General features: G+C 35.9%; 2 protein-coding genes across 3 annotated transcripts in view; both read right to left on the bottom strand.

The window, feature by feature from the left end:
- The window catches only part of Abcc12 (ATP binding cassette subfamily C member 12), a 993,341-nt gene that overhangs the window by 164,636 nt on the left and 816,166 nt on the right, over positions 1 to 12,539 (bottom strand). The window lies entirely within an intron of this gene.
- Positions 1 to 12,539, bottom strand: part of Itfg1 (integrin alpha FG-GAP repeat containing 1) — a 148,455-nt gene that overhangs the window by 40,014 nt on the left and 95,902 nt on the right. For both annotated transcript variants that reach the window (XM_016006589.3, XM_016006586.3), the window contains exons 9-10: positions 9,596 to 9,690; positions 7,149 to 7,321 (exon numbers count right to left, since the gene is read on the bottom strand). In XM_016006589.3, the coding sequence (XP_015862075.1) occupies positions 7,149 to 7,321; positions 9,596 to 9,690 (268 nt within the window). The remainder of the gene's footprint in view (positions 1 to 7,148; positions 7,322 to 9,595; positions 9,691 to 12,539) is intronic.

Raw genomic sequence — 12,539 nt, 5'->3', positions numbered from 1 at the left:
AAAGAGAATACAGGAAGCAACATTTCTGGCTGAAGAGAGGAATGAGCACAGTCAAGACTGTGAAAAGAAATATGAAGCCATAATTACTAAACACAAAGAACACCAAAACTCAACAATATAATGACTGTAATCAGTACACGTTTCAATAATAACTTGAATTATTAACAGCTTCAACTCTCCAATCAAAAGAAACAGGCTAACTGTTGTCTACAAGAAAGGCCTCTTGCTTTAAAGACAGGCACTGCCTTCGAGATGGACAAGAGTGCTTCCATCAAATGAGATCAAGAAACATGCAGGTGTCACTATTTTAACGTCTGACAAAACAGACTTAAACGAAAACTAATCAGAAGAGAGAAGGGGTACACTCCATTCTAATCAGGGGAACAAGATGTAACTATCCTAAATATAAATTCATCAAACTCACCAGTGCCAAATTTCATAAAAAATGTACTACTGGAATTAAAGACAGATTAACAACAACCCAATAATAGTAGGTGATTTCAGTACCATACTTTCTCCAATACACAGGTCATCTGCTCCCCACCCCACAAAAAACAGAAAACCACCAGATGGATTTAGGTATCAACAAGATATTCCACCCAAACACCAAAGCATCATATTGAAGCTTTACTGAAACAGACCCCACCCTGGGACACAAAACAAAACTTTACAAATTCAGAAAGATTCAAGTAACTAGACACTGTGGATGTATTTACTGCTTGTATATATTGTATATAGTTATTGTACTTATTGTATATAGTTTTTCTTATATTAGTTATAACTTTAAAAAATTTTTATTAATCAAAAAAAGGGGAAATGTGGTGATATTTTATTTGTGCGTTACTAAATAATGCTTGCCAGGAGATCAGGGGGAAAAGGCCAGCCATTTTAAGTAAACAAAATCAGGTAGCACATGCCCTTAATCCTTTAGCAGGCAGGATCTCTGTGTGTTCAAAGCCACTCGAAGGAACACAGCCAAGTGTGGTGAGACACACCTTTAATCCCAGTACCAACCATGGAGATCTGGAAGTCTTTACAGACAGACAGAAGTGACAGAGCTGAGTAGGAAGAGGAAGTGAGGTAGCTGGGCTAAGATAGCCAATGAGAGGGCAGAACAGCAAGGCAATAAAGGCGTGGGTGGACAGGAAGTGATGGGCATTTGGAAGCTGCAGAGTTGGTGAGGTAAGGTTGGCTGGTGGCTTTCTCTGATCTCTCTAAGGCTTTCACCCAAATTTCTGGCTCTGTGTGTATTTAATAAGACCATTTAGAAATTTGTCTAGAGTATAGCCATTGCTTAAACAGAGAAATGTTCCCGTAATAATAGTGCCATAAAAATAGCCAATGTTCCAGTAAATATTTCAGTGAATTCTTCAACTACCTGTCAGATTAATTCCTAAGTCAACTATGCTTGCCTTCCCCAGAGCCAACTTCATGACAACTCTGCTCCCTAGAGACTCAAGAGAAGAATGAGCATGCTATTTTTGATACATTTTTGAAAACACCACGTGCTTGACATAATTCATGGAAAGATAATTGTTTCTGAAACTACATAGTGATTTTAATATCTCATCAATATACAAAATACCCTCAAGTGAAGTATTCCTCAATTGATGGGAAAGGTGATTTCACTGAAGTATTCTTAAATCTGGAGATGGATACCCAAGATTCTAAGATTTTCTTGAATCATATGTATATTTCAAAAATTTTTCAGTGAAGTATTTATCCCAGAGAAGTGAAATTATTGAAAATTGTCAAAACTATATGTGACAGGAGCTTACTTAGAATCAAAGTTAAAAGTAATCTGAAAGGTCAAGTATTATCACTCTCATATTACAAAAGAACATAAAAACAATGGCAACATTTTGCTGAATTTTGGACCTGTCATACATACTACTTCTTACAATTTTCTTTATGTCCATTCTGCCAGACAATCTGTCTGGGCCTTGGTAAATGCTATTCTCCCTCTGTAGTACAGCCATATTTTGTATTCAAAGGTAAGTTATATCTTTTCCTTCTTTTTTCTTTCGAGACAGGGTCTCAAATATGCTTGTTAGCTGAGCATGACCTTAATCTCCTGACCCTCTGTCTCCCAAATACTAGTAAGATGAAAGAAATGTGTCACCATATTCAATAAGCTATTTCTAATTCCTCTAGATCCCATTTACATATCAATTTGTCTCAAGTCTTTCTAGGTCATTGTCTCCACAGTACTGGTTAGAGGAAGGCAACCATATCATGTCACTTGAGTGTGCGTCTTACACATTTAGAATGGTGCTCAGGGAGGCTAGTACTAACCTAATGATTGCAGCATGCTTGGCTTTCAAGGGACGAGGACAGAGATGGGCCACTGTCTTTGAGGAAGACAAGGAGTCAGGGTGGTTCGAGGGAGCATTCTGACTATAATAAAGTCTTAACAGAGGCTTTAGCTATTCTGCAGGGGCTCTTTACTTGGGTGGCTCTTCAGAGTCCCAGAGGGCTTAAGATCCTGCACTGGGTGCAGAGGGGAAGTATATCACTGGACTAGATATCCCAGACAGTGCTAGTACATTCGTGCTGTCAGATAGGCAGGCACTTTCCCACGGGTTCTGAGACTATGTGCTGAGTAGCACATCACTCAGCAAACTGCTTATGTTCTATTTGCTGGGCACAGAACGAGGATGCCTTGTTTAGTTTGATCCTTACAGTCTTATGAGGTACAAAATATCACCCCTGCTCTACCTGTTGTGCTTATAAGGCTATGGCTGAGAGGCATTAAAATTTTCCATAAATAATGTGGCTGGCTTTCAACATCTATGCTTTTTCTATTATCTTTAAATTTTACATAGTTTGCCTTTAGTGAATGTTTACCAAGTATACACAGTTATTCAAAGGCCTAGAAGATTGTAGGGGCCAGTGTGGATGGAGGACACCAAGGAAACAAGAGCTTCCAGACACAACAGGACTGACGCACATATGAACTCGCAGAGACTGTGGCAGCATGCACAGGGCCTGCACAGGGCCAAGACAGACAGGGTTCATCTTGAGAGAGGAAGAGGACACAAGCACCCATCCCTAGCCTAGATGCTATCTCTAATTGATAACAGCTCACAAAAGAACAGTTAGTTTTCTCCATAGAGTCTCAGTGGGTATACAAACTAGACTTCAGTGCAGGCCATATCCATCAGTAGATGGTAAACACAAAATGAACTCAAGGTATTTTTGGAGTTTTTTTTTTTAGTCTCACAGTGCTTTATCTGGGCATCTTTCCTTTCCCCTTTCCCCCCTTTCCTCCTCCCCCTCTCCTCTCTCTCTGACTCTCTGTCTCTCTCCTCTCTCTTTCTTTCCTACCTTACCTTTACCTTACTTCACAAATCTTTTGCTTATATTTATGGTTTCCAATTTTATATATATATATATATATATATATATATATATATATATATATATATTTTTTTTTTTTTTTTTTTGCTTTTTTTGGTGTGTGTAATGTGAATATGTGTGTCTCAACTTCTGTATGTGTTTCTTGCGCTTTTCTTCTTTGGCTTTCTTTTTTCCTGTTTGTTGGTTTTGTCCTTTTTTGGTTTGTTTCTTTGATTTTATCACCATTGATATTTTAGATCCTTATTAGTATTCTAATGAGAGAGAGAGAGTAAAGAATGTGGATTTGGGTGGGTGTGGAAATGGAACTCTGGGAGGAGTTGGGGGAGGGGAAACTATAATCAGAATATATTGTATAAAAAAATCTATTAACAAGTTATAATGTTTGGCCCAGTCCTGGTTTCACTTTTGTTGCTGTGATAAAATCTCCTAACAAAAGGTAACTTAGGTAAGTGAAGAGTTTACTGGGTTATAATTCTAGGCGATAGTCCATCATTATGGGGAGTTAAGGCAGAACTCAAGCCATTAGTAACCCCACATCCCAGAAGAGCAGAGAGAAACACATATATCCATGCTGTCTGCTTTCTCTGGCCTCACTGTTCTCACTCTTTTTTCGGCAGGGATCCTCTACCCAGGGAATGGCCGAGTCCTGATCCATCCCTCACAAGATGTGCCCACAGACCAACGTGACCTAGATAATTCCTCCACTGAGGGCCTCTTTTCAGATGACTGTAGGTTGTGGGAGTCGACATTTTAAAAACTAATCATCACAGGTCCACTGAGGCACACAAAACCACACTAACTGCTGCCCCTATTTTATTAAGTTCAAGTTTGATAGAATGCAACAAATCAAGAGTACTTGGTTAAGAAGTTATGCTATGAATTGGGAATGAAATTTAGTAGTAGAGTAATTTTATAGGGTTGATCCTCAGCACAAACCAAAAGAGAGGGGTGGGGCAGGCTTAGGGGGAAGAGGAGGGCAGGAAAGTTGGAAGGAGGGTAAGACACTGACACATGAGAAGGTTTTGTTCAGTATATACAAGAGAATAAATCTCAGTTCTGTCTTATTTACTTTTGTAACAAAATAGTTACTCAGTTGATCAAAGACTTTTCTAGAACACAGTGAAAAAGAAAAAGGGCCAACAATGTCAAAGGGTAGGGGCAGAAAAAAGCAGAATACATCAAGAAGCCCTTCTAATGAAAGCTTAAAGAAAAATTAACCAGAAGACATTAAAAAAAGGATATTTACATTGAGATATAATTGGACCCACCACAGTAACCTTGACAACACTTGGGTGAAGCACCAGTCCAGGATCTTAGAAGAGCACAGGTGATCTGCACCAGAGTAATAGATTACACAAGGTTTTATAGCAGAAAAAGTGAGTGTTAAGATTTAATGGTAAATTAACTTTAAAGAAAATAAAACGACTTTTAAGACTGGGAAATCTCAGAGAATGGAGATTTTTCTAGGGAGCTACTTGAGAATCCACCCAGAAAAATGACAAACATTTTTTAAAGATTTATTTTGTTGTATGTGTATGAGTATTTTGCCTGTATGTATGTGTGTGTGTGTGTGTGTGTGTGTGTGTGTGTGGTGTGTGTATATATATATATATCACATGCCTAGTGGCCATGGAGGCCAGAAGAAAGCATTGGTTCCTTGGAATCAGAGTTATAGGTAGTTATGAGCCACCATGTGGGTCTCCAGAACCAAACCAGGTTCACTGTAAGAACAGCAAGTGCTCTTAGCTGCTCAGCCATCTTTCCAGTCCTCCTTTTTCCAAAAAAATTACATAAATTTAAGAAAGAATGAAAGACAATTTATAATGCTAACCCAAGAAACTAGCAAATCTTGAAATTATGTGTAAATAACTGTAGAAACAAAGTGGGAAAATTAGTCAGTAAGTGAAATGCCATCATTAGGAGTGACTCATGGATAGAGAACTAGGAGTATGTCAAAATTCTTGACTCAGGTTGTGATTTCAATAGTTCCTTAAAAATAACTTTTTGTTGCATATTTCAAAAATATGATCACTGTAACAAAGAACCAATAATGTAGGCTACGATATTAAAAATAGGCTATTCTTTTTAATAACATTTGAACAGTTGGAAACACTAACATGGTATGTGACATAGCAAACCACAATTAATTTTGCCAAACAACCAGCAGACATTCCCAGGAAGTATATGCATGAGATACTTACTGTGTAATCGTTGCATTTAGGAAGCTTGTACATTTCCCATATCCATAGAAAAAATAAAGTTTTCTTTAAACAGAAACTCTGAGTTATTTGGGTTACTATGCTTGCTTTGGAAATTAGAAGTTTTTTGTTTTTTTTTTTTATACTGTAAATTCAGTGTGTGTCATTTGATTAGTTGTGGATATCATCATTACAAGCCAAAAGTTAAAGAATTTAGGTTAAATATTTGAAAGCTTAAAAGAGAAAAATTGACAAATAACTTTTAAAGGAAAAATAAAATTATTTGGATGATCTTCTAAGGATGAGAAATCAGGCTTAAAGAATTTAAGCTGTATTATTTTTGTGACTACAGCTGATGCTCCATAATAAAGCAATTTTATGTTCCTTCGTTTTTTGTGAGATTTTATGTTTTTGTTCTCTTCAAAAAGGACAGGTCTTGCTACACAGTCCAGGCTGTCCTGGAATCTGTGATCTTGTAGCAACACCTTCCAGGTAGCATGTTGCCAGCCACTGTATTGTTAAAAAAGAGTGATGCTCATGGTTCATTTGTCCACACACATAGACACACATTAACACAGCATGAAGACTGTGCCTGAAAAAGGTTCTGTAAAATTAACTTCAAATTAAGGGTCTTAGATGAATTTAAGTTCAGGTTACTTACAATTTTTCTAAAAGTATTTTAGAGGTACTCACTCATGGTGTTTTGAGGAAAACAATGAAATAATGTTTAGGTGAACTGTGGGTAAGTAGTACAGGAAAGATTACCTCTCAAGGAATACAACTAGTTGTAAGATGAACGAAACAAGAGGAACTTAGGGGTAGCTGCATTCTTGGAAACTGGCAATACTGGGCTAATTATGAGTTTCAGCTTATCTTCTAGTATTTTTTAAAAGAAAAAACTTGCCACAGTGTCCAAATCACTGGTTATATTATGAACATAGTTATATACCTCAAATATATATATATATATATATATATGTATATATGTATATATATATATATATATATATATCAATAATCATGTTGGGAATTCTGGTGCTTTTAGAAAACAAGTAATAATAAGGTAATATTTACTTAAATAGCATTGACATGTACAGAGTATCTTTCTAAATGGCTTGTCCATTTATTTTTACCTCACTTATGCCAGAGGTATAATTATTACTCTCATTTCATACTTCATGAGTTTAGGTGATCTGCCCAAGGTCATACAGACAGTGATGGGCTGAAATTGAAGTCTAGCATCAGTTCTTAACCACCACTCTTCAGTCTCAAAATGTACTGTCATTCATCTTTAGAAGAAAAAAAAAAAAGAAAAAAGAAAACTTGAACTTTCAAAGGTCAAGTTTTGCTGAATGAAAAATAACTTTTCATTTTACAGTGAATGTTCATTTTTTTTCTATAGTAAAATGAATCTGTAAGAAGGAATTTTTTTCTAAGTCATGGGATGAGTTCATGGCTCACACAAGGAACCATGAGCTGAGCCCATCAAATCCTCCCTGGAGAGACTGTACCAGATTAAGTGCTGTCAGTCACAAGTTGCTGTGGTAAAGATATTTTACAAGTGTCTGTCATGCAACTTACTGTCCATACCTTCCAGATGTATTCTTTAATATGGCCAGAGCATCTGGGTAGCCATCCATGTTGTAGTCTCCAACATGAAGGGTGAGTGGAATTGGGATTGATGTTGGTTGTTCTTCATGTGAAAAAGGCACAAAGCCCCAGAGTGTACCCTTGTTGCTAAAATCCTGAAGCACAGGTACCCACTAAGGATAAAGAGGAAAAAGATTAATCACAATCACTTTAGGAAAACAGTCAAAAAGGAATGATTTATTAAAGTGTTGAAGACAGCCATCATTTTACTTCATCTTTACACAAGGATAGGCTATTACAATTTACTGTGATACTTTGATGTACGTGTAAGACACTGGGAGAACTGGTCTTCCATAGGCTTTGTCATGAGCATCTTTGCTTGAACAGCACACAGCCACAGGTCCCTCATAACAGGCATTCAACCTTGGGAATGAAAAGCTCCGTCCTCACCTGACAGGCACTGCAGACAAGGAGGATGAGCTATGACAACCAAAGAGCTAGAAGCAAAGGTTTCATAATGCTTCTTATTTCAATAGGACCACAATGAAAAGAACAGATTGCCTTTAAAGTGAGCTTCCTCTCTCCTCTTCTGACTGCATAGCTCTTTTCAACCTTTGATAAATTAATATAACATTAAGATCTGAAGAGTAGAAATCATGGCACTAACATTACAGATGTGCCCATGTTCCCTTTAGAGTCACTGAACCTGGACATGTCGTAAGTGGAAGCTGACTTCACATGGCAGGTGGTCAAACATTCCTACGCATAAATTTTTCCCCTCACAAGCAGCTGATCAATTTTTATTATTGCAAACTAAACTATATTAAAAATGGCTTCTTTAAAAAAGGATGGTCTAGCAAAAACAAAAACAACAAACAAACAAAAACTATCACCAACATTTTATAAGTTTTCTTAAGAAAGTGTAATTTGTCATGGGAAGAGGGAAGACCCTTAATGATAAAGACATTGGATACATTCATTTAAGGAAAAAGTATTACTTTATATTTTGTGAATTTTAAAAGATAAACATTTAAGTAATTTCACCTGATTTTGAAAAAAAACAAAACTGTTACATTTTGCAAAAAAGCTAGAAATTTCTTTTAAATTGTTACAAATTTCTGAAGCAGGGACCAGTGTGGGGTTGTATACCTTTAATCCTAGTGCTCAGGAGGCAGAGGCAACTGGATCTCCATGGGTTCACAGTCAGCCTGTTCTACATAGTGAGTTTCAGGACAGCCAGAGCAACACAGGGAGACCCTGTCTCAAAACACAAAACAGAAAACAAAACAAAACCAAAACAAAACCCAAACCAAAACCAACAATTAAATAAGCAACAACAACAAAATCCAATAATAAATCAGAACCAACCCCTGCCCCCCCAAATTTCTGAAGCAGTATATGGTTTATGAATGAAGGGTAAATACATGGTAGATAAAGTGTTTCTGTTAAGATAACTGTATTAAAACACTTTTTACTCAATTGGGCATCAATAACACCCATCAAAGAACTGTGACGTTTGTCTTACATAGGTAACTATAATTTTCTTTCTTCCTCTTTTTCTCTCCCATTTTTCAAGATAGGTTTTCTTTGTATAGCCCTGGCTGTTCTGGAACTCACTCTGTAGACCAGGCCGGCCCCAAACTCACAGAGATCTGCCTGTCTCTGCCTCCTGAGTGCTGGGATTAAAAGTGTGCGCCACCGTTCCCAACTATCTAATTTTCAAGGGTTCTTATTGTATATTCATTATACCTATGAACCAATGATGGATATTTTAATACCTATAAACCAGTGATGGGAAGTTTCTTGAGCTAGTGCTTTAAATGATTCACAACTATCCAAATACAGTCAAAGATAATAAAATACTTCAATGATTTTTTAAAATGCTGAATATATAAAGATGTGTTTTATTAAGTTGCTGAATATAAAATGTGATGTTTCCTACTCAAAAGGGCTATAAAAGTCAGCATGATATCCTATGATTTATTAGTCCCCCAAGAAAATAAAGCTGCCTAACTCTAAAAGTGTCAGGACCTATTATTTCCATATCAATCCTCCACTGTGACTCTCATGATTCTAAACTATGAGGCAATGGGCAAAAAGTCAGCATGAGAAATGGAATGGGTTTGCACATGGAAACAAAGACGGAATTATCTTCCTTGTAAGTTTTTATTATAATGTGCTTTCTATATTGCCGTCATCTAAAATGCTACATTTAATTTAACTACAGGATCTAGAACAGTGTTTCCTCACCAAAAGTCAACACAGCAGCATTTTCTACACCAATGAAAGAACGAAAAGATTCAAATGTATTTTACTTAGGTAAAGCGAAGAATTCTATAATGTAATTTTGGATTTTATTCTGTTCTGCTTCTTTAGACGTATTTTCTAACGTTCAAGATTTTTCAAGAGTATAAACATCGTTTATAGCATCCCCAAAGCTGACATACCTGCCCTGTTCCAGATCTCATTAAGTATATGGCACTCTTCTGACAGTCTTTATCTTCACAGCCTGGTAGCAGGTGATCCATGTGTCCATCTCCATCTGTCAAAAGGAACTTCAGGAGTCCATTAACAGTCCAGAATAAGGTCTTCATGTGTGATAGTTAAAGCTTCTATTTGTTAAATGATTCTCCTAATCCAGACAAAACTAACAACTTGACACATGGCTTTATAAAAAAGGGGAACCATTAAAAAACAACACTCTGGTCCTTGTCACTTATTATCTAGACTGTATCTTACTTGTTTTAAATTGCAAAATTCTTTGTGGTTAGACATTATTATATATAATTATTGAAGTTAATCCTGATTTAAAATCATTTAAAACTTATTCAGAATTATTACTATTAATTATTATTTTGGTTTGGGGACTGAACTCAGGTGCTTACACATATTAGGTAAGTGCTTTTACCCCCGAACATAATCAACTTTTTAAGAGGTAGTTTTTGATTCTGCTATATAATTATCTATATTGAGACAGAAGAAACACATGTATGCACACAGTAACTTTATTATACAGCCAATTTTAAATATGGAGGATGTATATGTAGCTTTAAGTGCCCTTTAGCCAGCATGAACTTCAACTCATGAGTTACAGAGTTTTCTGTTCTTTGGCTTCTCAAAGCATCCATATATTTTCATCAATAAAGACACAAATGAAGGGAATACACTCACTGCTATGTCCAACTTCCATGTATTGGATAGCTATGAATGTGGTCCAAAACACAACTGTTAACTAATTAAAACATTTAGAGACAATTTGAAAAAAAAAAAAAGAATTTGATCACATAGTTCTTGAGTGTGAACTTCAGAGATAACATCAGGCTGCCTGGCATGGCTTTTTTACATCTGACTGGATTTTTGGCAAGAGTGCTACTATATACCTTCTGAGACAGATACACCAAAGGCCCTGAAATCACCTCTTTTGATGCTCCCTCATACATGCAGACCCCACTGTCTGGGGTTTTAGAAAGCTTGAGGGCCTTTAAATTTAAATTTAAAGCCTTCTGCAAATGTAGTAATTTAACCTCTAAATTTGGGGCATCTTTTGAGCTCCTTTAACCACTAATTTACTTGCTATGAGTTACTCTGTCATTTCACTTGGGCTCAATGTAGTATGGTTGGCTGGAAATCAACAGATTATCAATACAGATATAGCCTTCATTGTATAGAGATATATGAAGAGAAGTATATGACTAAAACAAGCTTAAAGCACCTCAAGATTTCATTTGAAAAAGAAAAGAAGTTAGGCTGCATGGGATGAAGTTCTAGCCAATGGAGCTGGACCTTAATAAAAAGTATGTTTTTTTTTTTTTTTTTTTTTAAGATTCTTCCAGTATTTTAAAGCCATTCAAGGGGTAGTAAGTATTAGAAGGCACCTCCTCCTGCTCTTCTCTGTTGTCTTCTACAGGGTCAGTCAATGTGTTAGTTTCCTGCATATCTTTATATAAATACATAGAGTATATGCTTTGTAGTATATTCTATACAGTTTGGCTACCTTGAAAATTTGATAAACCATGTCTACTTTTAAAAAAGTGTTTAAAAATTTAAAAATTATGTGTATGTGTCTGTGTGTATGTGCATGTAAATGCAGGAACCCATGGAGGCCAGAAAGAGGATGTCACATCACCCTGGAGCTACAGGCATTTGTAACCGCCTCAGGTAGGTGCCGAGAACGGAACTTGGGTCCTCTGTAAGAGCAATACACTTTTTCAGTTGTCTATTGTTATCTTTAGGAGTCTGTGTACACTCTCAGGTTGTTATCTTCAGGAGTCTGTGTACACTCTTAGATTTCTCTTGCTGCTGATTTATAGTCTTATCCCATCGTAATTGGATAGAATACAACCAATTATTTCAGTATTCTTATATTCAATATTTTGTACCCTGCTATTTTAGAGACGTTAGAAATAAAATCAGTCTTAACAATAGTTAATGGTACATGTAAAGGCCTCAGGGAAAAAAAAAAGCCAAACCCCAAATCACAGAAAGTTCACAATTCACAGAAAGAAATCATTAAGACCAGGACAAACATTCAAGAAATGAAAAACAAACAACAACAACAAAACCACACAGAAAATCAACAAAATGGTTGGTTCTTTGAGAAACCCTTAGCCAAGTAACCAAATGAAAGAAAAGATAAATTAATAAAATTAATGAATAAAAAGGGGACCATTGAAGCATATACCAATGAAATACAGAAAATCATTAGGTCTTATTTTAAAAAGACATAGTCAACTAAATTGGAAAAATCTAAAAAAAATGATGAATTGATGCACATAGCCTACCAAAATTAAACCAGGATGAGATAATTCAATGAAACTAAAGCAGTAATTAAAACTCTCTCACCTAAAAAAGTCTAGGCCCAGATGGAGTCACTGGTGAATTTTGCTAGACCTTAAAAGAATACTAATGTTTCTTAAACTATTCCATAAAACAGGAAAGGGAGGAGTGTGTCCAAGCTCTTTATGAAGCTAATATTACCCCTTTACCAAAACCAGACACAGATGCAACAGAAAGAGAAAATTGCAAAGCAATTTCTCCAATGAATACACATGCAAATATTCTCAACAAAATATGTGTAAATCAAATTCAAGAACACACCCAGAAGATCAGTATTCATTATTCTAATAAAGTTGGCTCTATTATAGAGATGCAGGAATAATTCAACATATAAATCAATAAATGCTATAAATTGGACTCAAGGACAGAAATACCATGGTCATCTCGATACACTCAGAAAAGACTTTTGACAAAATCTCTTCTTGATAAAAGTCCTGAAGAAACTCTGAATGAAAGAAACATACCTCAGTTATATAAAGGCTATATACAACAAACCTATATATAATATTATATTAAAGTTGAAAAAATTTAAATCATATCCAACAAAGTCAGAAA

Source organism: Peromyscus maniculatus, chromosome 5 (assembly GCF_049852395.1).
Source record: "Peromyscus maniculatus bairdii isolate BWxNUB_F1_BW_parent chromosome 5, HU_Pman_BW_mat_3.1, whole genome shotgun sequence".
NCBI lineage: Eukaryota > Metazoa > Chordata > Mammalia > Rodentia > Cricetidae > Peromyscus > Peromyscus maniculatus.
The sequence above is the reverse complement of the archived record's forward strand: the minus strand, read 5'-3'. Positions and strand labels throughout refer to the sequence as shown.